Source organism: Meles meles, chromosome 14, assembly GCF_922984935.1.
Source record: "Meles meles chromosome 14, mMelMel3.1 paternal haplotype, whole genome shotgun sequence".
Lineage (NCBI taxonomy): Eukaryota > Metazoa > Chordata > Mammalia > Carnivora > Mustelidae > Meles > Meles meles.
Window position 1 is genome coordinate 31,709,085 of NC_060079.1, and position 21,402 is coordinate 31,730,486.

The 21,402-nt window shown below is 35.4% G+C and overlaps 1 protein-coding gene across 1 annotated transcript in view; it reads left to right on the forward strand.

The window, feature by feature from the left end:
- Positions 1 to 21,402, forward strand: part of VWA8 (von Willebrand factor A domain containing 8) — a 333,349-nt gene that overhangs the window by 28,770 nt on the left and 283,177 nt on the right. The window contains exons 3-4 of the mRNA XM_046028286.1: positions 13,103 to 13,233; positions 16,224 to 16,334. Of these exons, the coding sequence (XP_045884242.1) occupies positions 13,103 to 13,233; positions 16,224 to 16,334 (242 nt within the window). The remainder of the gene's footprint in view (positions 1 to 13,102; positions 13,234 to 16,223; positions 16,335 to 21,402) is intronic.

Here is a 21,402-nt window from a genome sequence, read left to right on the forward strand (position 1 = left end):
GTTTTTAACTTAAGTTTTTTTGAGGGCATTGGGTTAGGAGTGAGGCTGCGAATGGAAGGGGTCAAGAGAGATCATTTTTCTTTTTACATTTTTGGATTTTTTCCCTTTGTTACAGTAAGCATGTGTTAGATTATAACTTTAAAAATAGCTGATAAAACCCTCATGTTTAAAGTGAAACTTACTAAAGAATACATCTATTATAACTACTTTCTCTGTGAACCTGAGTCATAAAAATAAAATGTTCATGCTTTGTGTTTAAAGAACTTGGATTCATCTGACAGGACCTAAAAATTCTTGGTTCTTCTGAGATGTGTTCATAACTAAAGGTCATTCCTTTGGTTTAATTTTGTGGTTTTGGTTGGTATAGTCTTGTCATGAATATGACCAGCTACCCTAAGGTCAACAAAAATATCTTCAGTAAATTATCACAATGTAACAGTATGTTATGGATGATAACAACTTTATAAGAAGCTGAGTTGCAAATTGAATTTTGGGTGTTAAATTGTGATCAATTGATTTGTCAAATATTCTAATAGTTGTTAGTGTCATATTACTGCTTTCCCTGTGTATCAGTTATTCTCTACTTCCAGAAAGGCTGTTGTTACTTTGCAATGTGGTTTTTCAAACTGTATAATTTTTTGTTCCTATTACAAAAATAAAACATGATGAATACAAAAAACTTGGGATACTGAAATCCTGAAAAACAAAAGGATACAACTGAAATCATTTATAAGTCTAATTTTAACCACTGTTAACATCTTAATGTGTTATTTGAATCTTTTAAGAATAATGTTGCCAAGTATAATTTACATATAATGATTTTCACATATTTCAATGTACAGTTTCATAAGTTGTTTTTCTTTTCAGTTTCATAAGTTTTGATATATGTATGTAACCATGGAACATCACCAGTCAAAATATTGGTCAAATAAATTCATCACCACCAAAAGTGTACTCAAACCCCTTTATAATGTCCCCTGGTTCCTCCATTTTCTGGGAATCACTGATCTGCTTTGTAGGTATGGTTGTATTTTCTAGAATTTTATATAAATGGAATCATATATATTAATATATATTTATTACATATAAATATATTTATTATATATAAATATATATATGTTCACTTTTATTTATATATTTATATGTTTTATTTATTTATATATTAATATGTAATATGTATTATATATTATATCTTTTTTCTCTTATAGGCATTTTATATTATCTGATTTCTGTCACTTAGCATAATTTTGAGATTCTTTCATGTTGCATGTCTCAATAGTTCATCAGTTTTTATTGCTGAGTAGTTAGTTTGCTTATTCATTCATTCATCTCTTGGTGGACATCACTGTTACTGTTTTGAAGCTCTTTAAATGAAGGTGCTCTGAACATTCACGTATAAGTCTTTATTGGACATAATACTTTGTTTCTTTGTGTGTAAATGCCTGAGTGGAATGATGTATCACATAGTAGATATTTAACTTTTCAGGAAACTGCCATTCTCTTTTCCAAAGTAGTTGTGTCACTTTCCATTTCTACCAGCCGTGTATAAGAGTTCCAGTTCCTCTGCCTTCTTGCTAGCTCTTGGTATGGTCAGTGTTTTTAATTTCAGCCATTCTAATAGGTATATAGTGGTATTTCCTAGTGATTTTAATTTGCATTTCCTAGTGACTAATGATTGTGAACATTTATTTATGTGCTTATTTGCCATCTGTATATCTTTGATGAAGTGTCCACATCTTTTGCCCACTTTTTTATTGGAGAGTTTGTGTTCTTTTGAGTCTTGAGGGTTTTTTTGTTTTGTTTTGTTTTGTTTTGTTTTGTTTTGTTTTTATTTGACAGAGAGAGCACAAGCTGCCAAGGGAGAGGGAGAAGCAGGCTCCCTACTGAGCAGGGGAGCTCAACCTGGGGCTTGATCCCAGGACTCTGGGATCATGACCTGAGCTGAAGGCAGATGCTTAACTGACCGAGCCACTCAGGCACCCCAGTTTTGAGATTTCTTCATACATTCTGGATATAAGAAATTTACCAGATACAAGATTTACAAATATTCTCTTTCAGTAGGCAACTTGTCCTTTAATTTTTTAAATTGTGACTTTTGAAGAGCAGCCATTTTAAATTTTAGTGAAATCCAATTTATCAGTTTTTACTTTCATGGATTGTGGTTTTTGTGTCATACATAGAAATCTTTGTCTGACGGAAGATTACAAAGATTTTTTTCTTGTTTTTCTCCCATTCTTTTCACAGTTGTATACATAGTTTATATTTAGGTCTATTATCCGTGTTAAGTTAATTTTTACGTATGGCGTGAGTCAGGTCATTTTATAGAGGGTGTGGGTCAAAGTTCATGTTTTGCATATGGATATCTAATTGTTTCAGCACTGTTTGCTGAAAAGACTATCCTTTCTCCACTGAATTGCCGTTATACCTTTGTCAGAAATTATGAGTCTGTTTCTAGACAGTTCTAGTGATCTGTGTCTCAACACCATAGTCTCACTATCTCGATTGCTATAGTATTACAGTAAATCTTGAAATCAGGTAATGTTAATTAGTTTTCCATCTTTGTTCTTTTACAAAGATGTTTTGACTATTCTGGGTCCATTGGACCTTTATGATTTTAGAATCATCTTGTCAGTTTCCACAAAAAAGGCCTGCTGGGATTTTGATTGGGATTGCATTGAATCTGTAGATTCAATATCTTAATAATATTGAGTTTTGCAACCCATAAACAAGGTGTATCTCTCCATTCATTTAGATCTTTAATTTCTCTCAGCAGTGTTTTGTTTTTTTTTTTTTCCTCTTTGAGAGAGAGGGATGGAGGTGGGGCAGGGAGGGGGACAGAGGGAGAGAGAGAACCTTAAGCAGGCTCCAAGCCCAGCACAGAGCCGGAGTCAGGGCTCTATCCCAGGACCCTGAGATCATGACCTGAGCTGAAATCAAGAGATGGGTGCTTAAATCTGACTGATCCACATAGAGGTACCCCTTTTGTTTTTTTCAGTGTATAGGTTTTGTGTACATTGTCAGTCATCATTCAAGTATTTCATTTTTTTATGTTATTACTGTAAATGGTGTTGTTTTTTTAATTTCAACATAGAAGTACAATTGATTTTTGTATATTGATGTTGTATCTTGGCACCTTGCTAAACTCGCTTATTAATTCTAGAGCTTGTTTTATAGATTTTATCACAATTTCAGTATAAACAGTCTTGTTATATGTAAATAAAGGTAATACTCCTTCTTTTTAATTGGGTAGGGCTTTTTCTTTGTTTGTTTTTCCCTTACTGTTTTTGCTGGTACCTCCAGTAAATGTTGAATAGCAGTGATAAGAAGAGAGAATATTGTCTTATTTCTGATTTTGGGGGCAAGCACTCTACCTTTCACCCTGAAGTATGTTAGGCATAGATTTTTCATTGATGTTGTTTATCAAGTTGAGGAAGTTTTCTCCCATTTGTGGATTGCAATCAGGAAGTGATATTCCATTTTGTCAGGAGTTCTTTGACATGATAATATTCTTTTGCTTGTTAACATGGTGAATTAATTGATTTTTTAAAAATTAACATATAATGTATTATTAGCCCCAGGGGTACAGGTCTGTGAGTAGCCAGGAATTAATTGATTTTTAAATGTTGATCTAACTCTGCATTTCTGGAATAAATCCTACTTGGTTATAAGGTGTTGTTGTTTTTACATATTATTGGTTTCAGTTTGAGAGAATTTTGTTTGGAATTTTTATGTCTATATTTATGAAGGATATTGATCTGTAGCTTTCTTTTGGTCCTAGATCCAGGTGATATAACAAAGCATCATAGAATGGGTGGCTTATGAAAAACCTGAAATATATTTCCCACAATTCTGGGAGCAGGAAGTCTGGGATGAGGGCACCAGTATGATCAGGTTCTGACAAGGCCCTCTCCTGGGTTGTGGACTGCTGACTTCTTGTATCCATACAGGGCAGAAAGAGTGGAGAAATAGAGCAAGCTTCTGTGTCTTTCCTTCTAAGGGTTCTATTTCCATCAGTGAGTGCTCCTAATCACCTCCCAAAGGCCCCACCTCCTAATACCATCACATTGGGAGTTAGGATTTCAACATGTGCATTTTAGAGGAACGTATTCAGTCCATAGCACTTTCCTTGTGATGACTTTGTCAGATTTTAGTTTTCAGGCAGTGCTGGTCTCATAGAATGCATTGAGGAGTATTTCCTCCTTTCCAGTTTTCTGAATGAATTTGTATAAAATTAGCTTTTTTTCCTTAAATGTTGGTAGACTTCATCTTGAAGCTATCTTGACCTGGAGTTTTCTTCATGGGAAGGTTTTTAATTAATCAATTTCTTTGTTAGATATAGTTATTGAAGTCACCTTTTCTTGTTTTAGCTAAGGAACAGCTGACTTTTTTTTTTTTTTTTTTTAAGAGAGAGCGAGGGTGAGTGGGTGGGGGAAGGGGAGGGGCAGAGGGAGTGGAGAGAAAGAATCTCAGGTCGGCTCCATGCTCAGTGCCAAGCTTGGGCTAGATCCCATGACTGCAAGATCATGACCTGAGCTGAAACCAAGAGTTAAATGCTAAATGACTGAACCACCAGGTGCCCCAAGAACAACTGACTTTTTAGGAATTCGTTGTTCAAGGAATTTGTCCATTTTTTCCAAGTTGTGGAATGTGTTGTCATAAAAATTTTCACATAATTCTCCTTTTAATATCTGAAGTATCTGTACTTCATGTCAACCCCTATCTCATATTCCTGACCTGACTTTGGTAATCTGTGTCTTCTCTCTTTTTTTTTCTTTATTAACATATACTGTATTTGCTTCAGGGATACAGGTCTGTGAATTATCAGTCTTACACAATTCACAGCACTCACCATAGCACTTACCCTCCCCAATGTGCATCACCCAGCCACCCTGTCCTTCCCACCCACCCTCTCCTCCAGCAACCCTCAGTTTGTTTCCTGAGATTAAGAGTCTCTTACGATTTTTCTCTCTCTCTGGTTTCATCTTATTTCCTTTTCCCCTCCCTTCCCCTATGATCCTCTGTCTTGTTTCTCATATTACTCATATCAGTGAGATCATATAGTAATTATTTTTCTCTGATTGACTTATTTTGCTTAGCATAATACCCTCTAGTTCCATCCACATCATTGCAAATGGCACGATTTCATTTCTGTGATGGCTGCATAATATTCCTCTGTGTGTGTGTGTGTGTGTGTGTGTGTGTATCACATCTTCTTTATCCATTTTTCTGCTGTTGGATATCTAGGCTCTTCCCATAGTTTGGCTATTTTCAACATTGCTGCTATAAACATTGGGGCACATGTGCCCCTTCGGATCATTACATTTGTATCTTTAGGGTAAATACCCAGTAGTGCAATGTTGGACTGTAAGGTAGCTCTATTTTCAACTTTTTGAGGCACCTCCATACTGTTTTCTCTTCTCTCTTTCTTGATCAGTCTCTCCTGATTTGTCAACTTTATTGATTTCTCAAAGAATGAACTTTTGGTTTCATTAATTTTTTAAAAATATTTTGTTTTCAATTTCAATGATTTAAGCTCTGATCAGTATAAATTTCATATCTCTGGGTTTCACTTGCTCTTCCTTCTCTAGTATCTTAAGGCAGAAGCTGAGGCCATTAATTTGAAATCCTTCCTTTTTCTCAACATAGGCCTTTGGTGCTATAAAATTTCCCCTAAGTAGCACCTGGGTGGCTCAGTGGGTTAAGCCGCTGCCTTCGGCTCAGGTCATGATCTCAGGGTCCTGGGATCGAGTCCCGCATCAGGCTCTCTGCTCGGCAGGGAGCCTGCTTCCCTCTCTCTCTGCCTGCCTCTCTGCCTACTTGTGATCTCTCTCTGTCAAATAAACAAATAAAATCTAAAAAAAAAAAAAAAAAAAGAAGACTCCCTGTTCTTTCTTTAAAATTTCCCCTAAGTACTCCCTTAGTGGCATGCCATAAATTTGGCTACATTGTGTTTTTACTTTCATTTGTTCCAGTGTGCTTGGCAATTTCCCTTTTGATTTCATCTTTGACCCATGTGGTATTTACAAGTGTACTGTTTAGTTTCTGAATATTTGGAGATTTTCCAAAGATTTTTTATTTATTTTTTTAGATTGATTGATTATTTATTTATTTATTTGTTTATTTATTTGACAGACCAAGATCACAAGTAGGCAGAGAGTCAGGCAGAGAGAGAGGGCGAAGCAGGCTCCTTGCTGAGCAGAGAGCCTGATGTTGGGCTCATTCCCAGGACGCTGAGATCATGACCTGAGCCGAAGGCAGAGGCCCAATCCATTGAGCTACCCAGGTGCTCCCAAAGATCTTTTTTTGTTTTTTTTAAAAGATTTTATTTATTTATTTGACAGACAGAGATCACAAGTAGGCAGAGAAGCAGGCAGAGAGAGAGAGGAGGAAGCAGGCTCCCTGCTGAGCAGAGAGCCCGATGCGGGGCTCCATCCCAAGACCCTGGGATCATGACCTGAGTCGAAGGCAGAGGCTTTAACCCACTGAGCCACCCAGGCACCCCCCCCAAAGATCTTTTTATTATTAATTTGCAATATAATTTAATTCTGGTCGGAGAATATACTTTGTATGAGTCAAATCTTATAAATGTACCCAGTGTTTTTAAAAATGACTGTACTTACCTGCATCATTCAAGAAAATATTCGATATGTACTATTTTGTGACCATTTTCACAAAACATTATATTATAAAAATTTTCCTGTCTCAAGGGTTTTCTAAAACTTGATTTTAAAAAATAACAGTTTTTTTTTTGTAGGAATAGTACATTTATGTGGTTCAGAAACTGAAACAATATAAAAAATCGTACACTGAGAAATCGTAGTTTCACCTGTTTCTTTTTACATTATTTGCCACATTATTAGTTGCAGGGGTATCTTTTCTGTATTTCTCTATGCAAATACAAGAAAAACATGCATATATATATATATACTCTTGTTCCAATATCTCTACACAAAAAATAAACAATTTGACCCTTAATCATTGTATGTGGATATGCTTCCATTTATTTAATGTATATTGATGTGCTTTTCCAGTTTTAAGTAAAACTAAATGGCTTCTCTATTCTGAGGAATGTGCTAGCCAGTATTGTCTTCTCATTTAATTTGGATTACAGCCATATTGGATCAGACTCATCAGTCTACATTATAGATGAGTAGCTTTATATAAACTGAGGCTTTAAATATATGAAGTGTTTTCCTTTGACACCTTCAGAGGACCTTATTGTATTCATTTTGGTGCTAAGCCCATAGTGTAGGTCCTTAACAAATGTAGATGTGTAAATGATTTAATTTCTTAGTTTGGTTAGCCCATGTGGTAAATGATGTAGGTTTCAGTTCTAAACATACTGTATGGTTTTTTTCCTTGACATCCATCATGGTCAAGTACAGAATGATATGTGATAGGTGACAATTTAGTAAATGAACATGCACTTGCACTGAGATTAGGTGTGATTCTTTTGAAATTTCTCACTGTGCTGTGGTAGGAGGGAATGCAGGGTAGTGTGGCAAACTCGGGTTCAGATTCTTCCTGAACTATTTTGTGGGATCACTATGGTGAATACAGTGAAATACCATGAGGAAGTACCTAACATAAGTTCTAGTAGTCAGGGATGTGGTAAATGTTGGGTTCCTTTCTCCTTTATTTATTCAGGGTGGGCTCTAGGTCCAGACGGTCATTTGAGTATAAACCCAGAAGCCCATTTATTACCACCGAGTCCACACTGTGCAGCCCGCTGTCTAGGACGCACACCAGGTAGAGGATTTTGCAGGTGAGGATAAGGCTTTAATGTTCTTCCATTCGTGGTTGTCACTGGCTGAGGGGTTTGGCATGACGCTTCACCTGTAATCTTCATAATAGTCATACTTGATAAGTATTATTACTGCTCTCTTGAAAATAAGAAAACTTAAGCCTGGAAGATTGAGAATTCTTGTCCAAGGACACTGATTAAAGACAGGATGAGAAATCACAGCTAGGTCTGTTCGGCTTCAAAGGCTTTTTTTTTTTCCCTCCATTATATTATGTTGCCCCTTGGGATGCTTACAAAACATCACTAGTTTTCAAGGACGTACTATAATGAAATTAGAACTATGTGTAATTTTCTGAAATTTTAATTTTAATCTTTACATGTATGACAAGTTTAAGTCTGCAGAGGGAGAAAATTATAATTTGGATTCTTTTAATAGACTTATTTTAAAGCCCTTGAATATGCCTGGGCAAAAATAGTACACATTTTTTTTTTTTTTAAACAAGTATTGGCTGGGGATTGAATAAAGAATGTAGCCCAACATGAACCAGATGTTTTATTTTTACCTAGAGAGGGAAATGTTAGAATATAGGATCAGGCTCTCTGGTATTATTTTGACATCAGTTTATCATTATGTGGCCTCCCGGAAGGTAGCATCTTGTGCCTGAAAACATGGAAGTCAGGGTTTCCTCGTGCACGCAGGGCTGTGTTTATATGAGGTTATGCATGGCAGTTTGGCGGTTTGTTTTGCAGATGTTCGTAATGTACAGTCTTACATCTTGTTTCTATTTCTGGAATGCTTTTAAGTATGACTCATGTTTTCTTGAGGCCATCCTAAAAATACAGCTAGTTTCAAGCATTAACGTAAAATACACCACAGCCACCACACAGCAGTATGTGATGCTTTCTCTCAGTAGTTTAATACAATTTTTGGACAAATTAAATATTTTCTTCGACATAATAGACTAAACTAAAAAATAAATAAGTAAAAATGGGAGTTTTTTTTAGAGGTCCTCTCATATCATAGTGTAAAAATTGGAATTTTCAATAAAAGGAGCAAAACATGATATCGTTGGCATTCTCAAAAACCAAGAAATAGTATTGACGGCCAGAAAAGCAAGTCCATTAAACTTGTTGGAGCCCCATAAGGTGCACACTTGTAGGGAAAATCTTGAATCTGAAAATAGAGCCTGTTAAAAAGATTTTGGAGGGGTAGTAGGACATAATGGCTAGAGTGCAAGCTTTGAACTCAGAAGCTTAGGTCAAAGTCCTGGTTCATGCACAGAGCAACTGTGAATAAGAACTTCAATTTTCTTTTCATGAAATGTAGGTAATGAATAACTAAAGAATGCTTATATGGCACTTACTATTACCAGACACTGTTCTAAGTGCCTAATTTAATCCTCATAATGACCTTATGAATAAGTACCTTTGTTATATCTGTTACACAGATGGAGAAACTGAGCACAGGGAATTGAAATAACTGTTGAACTTTACATAGCTAGTAGACAGCAGAGTTGGGATTTGAACAGTTTAGCCCGATTCTTTATTCTGACACAGTAGGGTCTGCTGCGTCCTAGGGTTGGTGTGAGTTCCAAAAGAGATCCTGTATGAAAAATCATTTGTATTTTTACCTGGCACATGAAAAAGGTGCAATAAATTATTGCTGTTATTATGACTGTTTATTGGAGAAGGAAAAAATAAGGGAAAAGAAGTCTTACTGAAGGTATAGCATGGACTACAGGGCCAGCTACAGGATTCAGAAGCTGCTTATGTGTATTAAGAAACTTACGTAGAATTGAAATGAGGTGATGAGAGCCTTGGATATCCTGACATCTAGCAGATTAAACTAAAGGTAGAATTTCTTCACTACCGATTTGCCTTCCTGACAATTTCATCTTTCAGAAGCTAGGGGAAACAAAGAGGAACTCTTCCTCCGGACTTAGTTGTGACTAGTTAGAAATAATTCAGTAGTGGTATGCAAGCAACAGAAACCTTGAAAAAGACCCAAACTCAGATACTGTATTTCTCAGCAAGGGTGCCACTGACATACTGGGCAATGGGACTATCTTGGACATTGTATTAAGCATCACTAAATGTCAGTAGTGTACCAAATTATCCCTCATCCCCCAAAGCTTTTCAACAACTGAAAGTACCCCCACACATTTCCAGATGCCTTCTGGCAGGCATAGAGTGGTGGCAGTATTGTGGCTAGGTGGGAACCGCTGTTGAGTGGCAAGAGTAAAGGAAAGGATTGCTGAGAATTGTCAGATGTTCCTTAGGCCAGTGGTTCTCAACACATGAGGATCACGCTCAGTGGAAATCACTCCTGTGAGCACACTCAGGATTACACTCAGTACCCACTTCAGATAACTCTGTCCCTTTCTCTCCTGCTTGAGGAAGTACATGGTATATAAAGGGCTCTGTAATTATAAATATAATTAACTCTTCATGAGTTTGCTAAAAAAAATAATTATTCCTGTACCTCAGCACTTAATTGATACTGCAACTTGTGAGGGCCAGACCTCACATTTGATTAGGAACTGCTGCCTTCAACTTTAAAAAAAGTCTTAAAAATGTCTATAGTTCCAAAGTCAAGGCATTCAAAATGGAATAGTACTATATAGAACTAAATGGAGATTGTAATTATGAACAGTTACAAATAGTTATAAATAACAAACAGTGGGAGGAAGCAGAAGAGACCTACTTGGCTCTACCCTCTAGAACTTTGGAAGTGGTCGTGTTTTATATAGTCAAGTCCAGGTAATGGAAGGTCAGGCACATTGCCAAAGCTAAATACAAAGTGACACCAAACTGTAAGAACAGTGCTGAGAGGGCCTGTGGCCAGAGTAAGCTGAGGTTTGTAAAAACATAAGCAAAAAGAATCCCAAAAGTGTTCATGTTTTTAATTATGTATTTGATATTGGCGTAAGAAGAGGTAGTAGATCTGGGGGATAGGGAACATTGTGTAATTTTATGACAGAGAAGTTAAAGCTTCTTAACTCTTTTATCTTGTGTCATCCTTACACAGCAAGCTGACAACTCATCTTGAAATAAGAAAGAGTAAACTATATATCACAAAGATGGATTTAGGCCTGAAGTAGGAAAGAAAATAGTTTAAGTGGACATTTGATAGTTATAAATGAAGTCGAGTCTCCAGTCTCAGGTGAATTGCTTCCACAGCATCCTGAAACTCCTTGGTAGATTATCAGAGATCTAGGTCTTAGAGCAATGTTTCTCAATCTGTTTTTCATTATTGCTCGTCCAAGGACATTTAACCCCCAACTTGTCTTTCCCCAATCTCATGAAATGTTAATACCGCAGATCTACTACATATCTTTTATGTACAGTATCCCTTTAGTGGACAGCAGACCATTGTAACATCTAACGATTTTTTTTCAACCCCTCTTCCAAGGACCAGTTTTTGCCCCCTCCAGGGTGATAAGCTCCCTCTGCATGTTGTAGAGGATTCATAGGACAGAAGAGAAGCCAAGCACATCCACTTAAGTGATGAATCTCCTGATTTTCAGACATAGAAGCACTTGGTTTGGGGAAGTTATGAGATGCTTTAGTGTGATCCCAGTGACATGACAAACCAACCAGGCTGCCCCCCAAACCTTGTTCTTGATTATTTCACTGGGATAAAGGAAATCAGAAATTTCTCTTTATTTTTTCCAATGGTTAAATGTTAACTTTGTGGGCGGGGTGGGAGGTAGACTATACTTGTAAAGTTGTGCTGTTAAGGTTGGTGGGGGAAGCACAGCTTTAGCCTTGGCAAGTGTTCTTAGTTTGATCTTTGAATTCTTTCATGACCTCACTGGGTGATGAAACAAAGTGTAAAAAATATGGAATATATCCAGATATCCAGTGCATATAAAGGACTTATCTAGGAGATATATATATATATAAAATGTTTATGTGTAAAATGCAAAACAATAATAAAGGAGACACTGTAACCCACATCCAATTTAGGAACTAGAATATTACCAAAAACCATTGAAATTCTCCCGGTTTTTGGTAATATTCTCCCTGAGAATATTATTCTCCCTAAGAATTTTTCTGATTCTGAGCCTAGGTATCAATTATCCTGAATTTATCATTCTCTTGCTTTTTTGCTTCTCAAGCACTGCTTTATTACATATGTATGGATTTCTAATGAATTGTTTGCTAGTTTATTGAGTATTATCAAAACAGTATCATACGAGATTTAGACTTAATTTTTTTCACTGAATACCTTTTAAGAGTTAAACATATTGGAAGTAGTGGTAGTTCATTCTGTTTTTGTCATTATGTAGTATTCCTTTATGTGCATTTTATCCATTTCTAGTCTCTAGTTGTATTTTTATTTTTTTAAGAATGAGTAAGTTCCCCCCCCCCTTTTTTTTTGCTGTATTCAGTTTTATCTTGAATAACATTCTGGGAGTATTCCATCTGTCTCCTGATGTATAAGGGCAAGAGTGTTTCTTAGATACCTAGGAATGCATTTACTAGGTCACTGGGTGATTTACAAATGAGCAAACACAAATTAATTAGATTAATTCAAACATTTATAAAATGGGTAGGCAGAAGATGAGCAGATTGATGTGTGATTTAATAGTAGACTTAGAAGGGCATTGGAATGAAGTAGTCTACTATTCCCAAGAGTGGGTGTATAAGAATAGACTTAAATTCTGAAGATGTCAAGTCACTTAACCTTCTCACTGTGAAGTTTGGTAGATCTCACAACCTATTGACAATTTAAGTTAACAGTTTTCTTCAGTTTTTCAAGACTGTGATAATCATTAATTATCTGGGATGATTTGATAATGATTCCAGTGCCTTATATCGCCCTTGAAAATTGCTTTTATTTCTTTTTTTTTTTTTTTTAATTTTATTTATTTATTTGACAGAGAGAGAGCACAAGTAGGCAGAGAGGTAGGCAGAGAGAGGGAGGAAGCAGGCTTCCTGCTGAGCAGAGAGCCTGATGTGGGGCTTGATCCCAGGACCCTGAGATCATGACCTGAGCCAAAGGCAGAGGCTTAATCCACTGAGCCACCCAGGTGCCCCGATCACTTTTATTTCTTTAGCGACACTTACAGGTGATCATTCAAATGTTCTTAAAAGCTGTTAAATGTGGGATTATGTGCCTGTTTATGAGATTGTAAACTTTGTCCTATTTTAACATTGATAACAATGGTTTTATTATAAAGCAGTGTGAGAATTCGCCAGGTATATGTATCAATGAGTATGTGTATGTGTGTGTGTACACATAGATATGCTTTTAAAAATATAATATACTAAATACATTGATTGCTTGGAGATTTATATTATAAGTAGTAGTCTGGTTTGCATTTCATTTTATTATTTTTTTTCCTCTTGAAGTTTCAGACTTGGTGGCTCAATCTGTAATTCAGCATCTAAGATGGATAATGCAGAAGGATCTTTTGGGGCAAGATGTCTTTCTAATAGGACCTCCTGGGCCTCTTCGACGTTCTATTGCAATGCAATACCTGGTGAGCAATCGATTCTTATGGATTCCTAACGGAACTTGGATTAATTATGTTCTAAAATAAATTAAGAATTTATAAAAATGTAAGGATTATTCATTACTTGAAAAAATTTTCAGGTTGATGAACTATTTAATAAAGATTTTGGAATAAGTATTCTGGGAAGCAAGTGTACATTTATCTTTCATAGCTTTAGGAAATTTTGGCTGCAACTAGAAAGTTCTCAACTTCTGGTAAAAAAGAAATACAAATTCAGGCAATGAGTGGCAGATAGGATCATAAACTCTGAAATTACAAAACAAAACCCAGTTTTATATTATTCAGGGAATATTTATCTTAGATCCACATTCTAAAATGCCAAATAACGCTCTTGACTTTTTGATGTTGTATAGTCTTCAAAGGAAGCCCCAAGTTTGTAAAGTAGCTCTTATGTGTTACATGCTTTTTTCCCTTTAAATAGAGAAAATGAGTTTATTAAAACTTGCTTACTTTATTAAACTAGCTTACTGAGCTTTATCCAGCTAGTAAATGATGGAGCTAGACTTCAAATCTTCTCTCTGACCTGTTATTCTCTTAAATGTTTGTAGCTCTCTGAGCATAGTTACAAAGTGAATTGAAATATTAAAATCTCAACACAGTTTAAAACAAATGTATAGGACTATTTTTCTACTTTGCCAGGTTTAATAGGCATTGTTCTATTGATGGGAGGAAGAATGCTATTAGATGAAGTTCTGTCTGAAGATATTTTTTAGGATGAAGAGAAGAACTTTGTTTTCAACTTCTTTGTGTTACTTGATATTAAAGAATTGATTTCTGTGCTATTGAAATGCGCTTTGTGTACTCTTTTATTTCAGTAGTAGATTTATTTTGGTACTTCTAAATTCATATAGGGTGAGGATGATAAAAATACAATGGGCAAGTCAGAACCTAACTTCTTTGAGCGCATACTTTTCATATTTTATATGTGTTCCTAGAACCAGCTTGTGAGATATAATGGGTCATTGTCATATTAGCCTTATTTTATTAATAAACAAGGCAAAGTGGTTTATCTAGGAATGCTGAGTCAGCTGCTGAGAATCTATTCTACCTCATTCATTACAATGACCACAATACCTTACTTTGGTTTTGTTTCTGGCAAGACCGTGAAGCTTGTTAGGAATGTGGAATGAGAAAGGCTGGGAGATTACAAGAGTCTTGTTGGTTCAAAAATGCAATATAAGTCTGTAAGAGTGAAACCTGTATTTTTAAAAAAAACCCACAAACTTTAAATTATGAAACAGAGCTGAGGCAGCTTTAGGATGTGGAAATACACATAAGAAAGCTTACTAGCCTAAGCTTCCTTGCAAACTCTGCAAATGGGTATTGTTGCCACTAGGTATCAGATCCTACGCTTAGTAACATCCAGAGTAGATGAAGACTTTACAGGCAGAGATTTTGGGGCAAGCCTGCTGAACCAATAAGAAATGAAGTAGAAATAATTTGATAGCTGTGTCTCTTTTATATTTAATGCACGTAGAAGGAATTTTATGATAGCTCCCAAAAAACTCAACAGACCCCTGCTGCCACCTCCATCTGCTGCTCCTGGTACTGTTGGTGAAGTTGCTCAGACCATCCCTGGGAAGCAGCAGCTGGTGCTTGTCTGGTCTGAGCTGTCAGTGTGGCGGTTCAGGGTGTTACTATGGTACAAATTAACAATAAGAGGTATGTATGACTTTGTCAACCAGTTTTGACAGAGTTTTCCAGTGATCACATTCAACCAATCAGTGAAATCGACATGATGGTACCAGCAATGTGTTCCAGAAGCAAGAAGGAGGTATCCACTAACAAGAGGAGTTGCTGCTTTAGTCCAAAAGTGTGCTTTCACCGGCAGTTCATTTTTACTTAGAAAAATATTGTTTGGTATCATCATATCTTCATCATTATATGTGTGTTTTCTCTATTTAAAATGTTTTCTTCTTTTCATATGTACTTGAATTTATGGGTGTATGGAAACAGGTGTATATTATAAAAACAAAATGAAAACGATACTATATTTTTATCAGCATTACATGGAGATAAGGCAGAGGGAAAAAATCCTATTGTATGGACTTATCCTCTTTTACCATGAATGGCATGCCCATTCAATTTTCTTCTTTATACGTCAGTAAATTAATTTGTTCTTCCTGTTTAATAACAACATATTGTATGCCTTATTTAACTGGAGAGCAGCATTGTTTTTAATTCAATATTGTAAAACCAAGGAAAATGTTAAAAACTTTTTGTACATAATTGTCACATGCAGGGCAAAATGACATTAGGGATGCATAAATTATTCAAAAAGAAATGAATTCTGGATGCTTTCCTCTTCAAAACAAAATGTTTGTTTTCTGTGAAAGAACTCTATTTTCTCCCTCCTTCCTCTCCTCCTTTCATCCTTTTTCTTGTCCTTCCTGAAGAGCTGTGTTTGTTTTCTTTCCCTCTTCTGTTGATCTTTGTGTTGATATTTACCTTATCTTCACACCTGGTAAAGTGTGAACCCAACATATTACATATGGTTGGTAAACATTGGTTAATGGACTTAATTAATGTAGATGCCCTTTAAGAAAATGGTGAACTTATTTGAAACAACTATCAAAAAAAAACTACTTATTGAAACAACTATCATTTGTGAAAGAACTAAGCAAGTTATTACTCGTGGTATTTGAAAAGAATTCTATAAAAAATACAAAGATTTACAAGACCTGACTATGATTATTATTGCTTAAGAAGTAAATAATTATTAAGTAGTGAACTATTGGATGCAGCAAAAGTAGAGCTCTGAGGAGAGGTACATGCATGTTTTTCATTAACGTTCAATGTTTTGCATTTTTCTCAAAGCTAAGACTCAGGAGGATTTAATTCAGAATTACATTTAGAATGCTCTTCTCTAGGGCAGTGACATTGTCGGATAACTGGCTCCAAAGCATATGTTGGGAATTGGATTTAATTTTGGAACAATTTCACTCTCTGCTCTACAGGAGCTGACCAGACGGGAAGTTGAATACATTGCCTTGTCCAGGGACACCACTGAAACCGATCTCAAACAGCGTCGAGAGATCCGAGGAGGCACAGCTTTTTACATTGATCAGGCAAGTTCTTATCACACTGCAACTCATGACTGTTTAGTCCAGGTCTATGCAAAATTGATTTTTAAAGTAGAATAGAGCTAGCTCATATGATAGTGAAGATAATGTACTGTGCCTTCTCTAGACAGATTTAATTTAGAATTTTGGTTTTCCTGTTCTTGGAAATGCCTTCTTGGTTTAGCACTAAGTAGAAAGTGTAGATGAAATTAATGGTTCTAAAATGTTACCTAAAGATCAATATGCTGATTTCTTAATTTTTAATTGCTTCCTAGTACTTGCACATAGAAATTTGAATTTTTAAAAAGGCATTAAGGAGATTTTAATACAGGAAATTGTCCAGCACATTTAGAAAGTATTCTCCATCTAAAAGTCAGGTAGGTAAAGGTGTATTAAGCATAGTGAAATTAAGTATATACTTCCAGGTACTACATCCTTTCTGGGGGAAAAGGAGGTTCCTAGGTGCAGATTACCAACTAAGATGATATTTTATCAATATTATAATGAAGCTTGTTGAACATTTTTTCACACGTATAGCTTAAAATATTAAATATTATTCTTCATTAGGAATATCTAATAGAGAAAAGGACAGAGATCTTAATTCAGCATCTCATAGAGGAAAGATTTCAAATGTCCAGGAAATTCATAACAAGATGCTTTGCTTTCTCATTTACAAAAATAAAAATTAAAACATTAATGAGCCATTGTTTTTCTTTTACCTTTCTATTATCAAAGATTAAAGAATCTTCTAATGTCCATTGTTGATGGGGAAAAAGGGATGAGGAAACAGCATTGCAGTTTTGAAAGAAAATTTGGCAATATTTATCAAAAGAAAAGTTAAGCGTATTTGGACTCAGCAGTTATGTTTCTGGCAATTTTTCTTTCAAATGTTATTTATATAAAACATGCAAAGTTATGTATGCAACAGTATTTATTGTAGCATTGTTTGATATATAAAACTGTAAGTAAAACTGTAATTATACTTAGGAGGGGCGCCAGTGTGGCTCAGTTGGTTAATCCCGTGACTCTTGATTTCGGCTCAGGTCATGATCTCAGGGTTGTGAGATCAAGCCCTGCATCAGTCTCCACACTGGTGTCTGCTTGAGAGTCTCTCTCCCTCTGCCTTTGCTGCTCCCCCGTCTCTGTCTCTTTCTGTCTCTCCCTCTCTCTTAAAAAAAAAAAAAAAAAAATTTAAGGGAACTATAAACTAGTTAAATAAATAACAGTAAGTAGAATTCTCTATAGCCATTAAAAAAATGTTGTAATAGGAAAGAAGTCCAGGATGAAGCATCAAAATGATGTTGTAAGACAGCGTATGTAATATGATCCTATTTGTGGTAAAAAGGAAAAAAAGAAATAATGTAAATGTTTGTGTATATGTTGGAAATTTCTAGAAGGGTACACAAGAATCAGTTAACAGAGCTTACCTGTGTGAAAGTGTGACCCAGAATCTGGGGTGGGGCGAGGAAGGAATTTTCATAGTCCTCTAAATTTGAAGCTTCCTCATGAGCACACTATTACTTTATAATTAAAAAAGTATACATTTAACTCTTGACCAATAAGTGGGTTAGGGTTGCTGACCCCTGAGCAGTCAATAACCTGCATATAAATTTTGGTTCCCCCAAAACTTAGTACCCTACTGTTGACTGGAAGCCTTACCAATAACAAACAGTTGATAAATGGATTTTGCATATTATATGTATTATATACTCTATTCTTACAATAAACTAAGTTAGAAAAAAGAAAATGTTATTAAGAGCATCACAAAGAAAATATTTATAATACTATACTATAATGAAAAAAGCTGCATATAAGTGGATCAAATTCAATTCATCAAATTGAATCTGCAAGTCTGCATTTAAGTGGATCAGATTCAGTTCAAATGTGTTATACAAGGGTCAAATTACTCTAAGTGTAAAAAACCCACTGAGTGAAAGAATTTCTGGAGACCTAGATATTCACATTGTCTTATAGATTACTTTGTTAGTTACAAAAAGGAAAAATATACTTAAGATGGGGAGATTTGGCAGTCTCCCCCTTAAAGGATGGTGATTATACTTAGCATCATGTAGTGAGAAAATGAGTTCACATTTCCAATTAAAAAGTAATCCTTTGTGAATGAAACCCAGAAGTACATTTTAAAGAAATCTGTTTTATTCACCTAGTGCCATGGTTCACTTTGTACGTTATTTCTAATTACATGTGGACAAAAAAATACACTTTTACAATGCCTCCTTCTTTTCTGAATCTAGTGAGGCCGAGAATAAGGAGCTGGAGAGAGCATAGAAAACCAAGACTACAGCCTAAGTAGTGGAGAGTAGATGGGAACAGATTGATTGATTTATCTATTCATTTGTTTATTTAAAAGATCTTTAATTATTTATTTGAGAGAGAGAGAGAGCGCACAAAAGGGGAGGGGGAGAGGGAGAAGCAGGCTCCCCTCTGAGCAAGGAGCTCAGGGCAAGGACCTTGGGATCATGACCTGAGCTGAGGGCAGACACTTAATGGACTGAATCACACAGGCGCCCAGATGGGAACAGATTTAATGACACCGAAAGAACTGGGTGTTTGGAGAGTGTGGATTTAAAAACATTTTGAATGAATTTTATATCTGGATTGATTGTTGTAATGCAAATAGTGAAGAAGAGAAAATGGACTTTTGCATGTTTATTGTTTAAAGGAAACTTAAAACTTTTTATTTCTTGAAACATAAAGTAAATTATTTAGATAACACTGTGTAATTTTATACTGTGCCTGCCATTTTAAAAAGCATAGTTCTGGATGGTATCTGTTTTATAGTTCATAAAATATTTAAAGTGCTATTATAAGTGTATGGTAATATCTTACGCTTTATGTTTTCTTGGCAACTCCTACTTTTTATGATGAACATTCGTTATTTGGGATGTAATCCATAGACATCTTCCAAGCCTGTAATTGTGGCATAGGAACATTGGTCCTTTTCCTAAGTTGCTTCAGACTATTTGTTGAGATTATATCCGAGTTTCATATTTTTTCTTCTGTCTCTTAATATTCTTTATTATTTGTTCATAATCAGATCTAACAGTTCCTTGATTACACCCATGCAATCCTATTACACCCAAAATAAAATCTGAACCCTTTAATATGGCCACAGTACTCTGCAGGACCTAATCTTTTCTACCTTAGCTCCTTTCCCTCTTTCCCTTGCTTTCTAGGTTGCTGCTTCATGGCCTTGTTTTCTTAAAAATAGATTGAATGCTTTCCAGCCTCAGAACCTTTGTATTTAATATTTCCTCTGCCTGGTATAATGTTCTCCCAGATCTATATATCCCTGCCTCCTCATCATTAAGATTATAAATTCTCAGAACATTTTAGTAATCACTGATGATGCCCGCACTCCTTGCACAATACAGTGCTGTCATATTACACAACGTGATCCTCAGAGTACCTATCACTACGTAAATTTACCTGATATTTCTGTGTTTCCATGTTTATTGTCTGCATTTCCTACCGGAATGTAACTCTTGTTTATCTCTGGCACCTAAAAACTGTCTGGAAGATAATTGGCCCTTGTATTTGATGATAGGTTTCTCCTTTGGATAATCAGTCTTATTAAAATTTTAAGTAAATTAACAATAAATAGGTTCTGGATAAGACGAGGGGGCACACCAATGGAAAAGGTATTTATCTTTCTGATATCTATTTTGAGTGATCAGAAGGAATAAATCCCATCTGAGTTCTAGATAGATGAAGTTGCCAGGTAATTACCAGCTGGTCATATGTTTGTTAGACTGAAAGGTCTTTATTTTATTTGGAAATTTCTTTAACTTGTTTAATATTCTTAACCATAATAACAGAACAATAAGAATAATAAATATTCTTAATTTTGTGTCTGATCAAGGGAGAGGCAGTATCTTCATTAACCAGTAGGTGATGGCTGTAACCTAGGTAGGCCAAGATGGGTGAAAAAATGCCTGTGGCCATCTGGTGGGTGCTGGAGAAAGTTTGGGTTGTTCAGTGTGCCTGATGCATGCACATGTGACTGATGTTCAAGTAATTACTAATTGACTCTTCATCTGGAAACCTTGGCAAAACCCCCAATTCCAAGTTGAGGGTCATGACTATCAACCTTTTCACTTATCTTCATTCACATGAGATTAAGGATGATGGATCATAAAGTCAGAGGTTAAACTGAACTGTACTCCTGAAGGTTAGAATTAGGTTAGTAATTCTATAGTAGGGAATTTGTATTTTCTTTCTGATTAATAAATTATGAATGCTCTTTATAGATATATGTGTGTTGATGTCATACATGCTTCTATAGATATATGTGTGTGTATACATATACTATATAGAGAGAATTTCTTAAATATTCATCAAAATGACTGTTATGTGTCAGGCACTCTCTAGAATGACAGCAAAAGAAACAAATTCCTGTTATCATAGAGGTTTTTTTTAAAAATATTGTTCATTTTTGGAGAAGTCTAAACATTTTCAAGAATAATTCAAGAATTATATGTATTGCCAAATTGCTTTTCAGAAAGGGTGTTCCAACTCACACTTAAGTTGGTGCACTATGCGTGATTGCCTCATGGATTCTTGTCAGCACTGGGCATTTCTCTGTATATACTTTGCCAAATCAATAGGCTTTAATTTGCATTAAAAAATTACTAAGCAGGCTGAGTGTTTCTAATACATTTATTGGCTAGCGTTCCTATAAGATGTCAATGAATTGAGTATATATAGAAAAGGAGAAGGTTACCGATGAAATAAGTTATAGTCTGTTAAGAAAATGTTGAAATTTATACTATGCTTTATATGTAAATATTTGCCCATACTTATCCATTTGTTCATGTAAAGGTAATTTAAGTATTTTAAATACTTTTTATATAATTACCTTGCTAAGTGGATTACAGATTAATCTTTTAAAAAAGAATTGGTTAAAGAAGAAAAATAAGAAAATTTATATGATTGGTATTTTGACACCCATGGAGACAGAAGGAGACTTAAAGATATTTTGCCACCACATGACCTGTCCTTTGCCTCAGAAGATAAAATAATCTGAAAAAAATCTAAATCATTGTCATTCTAACCC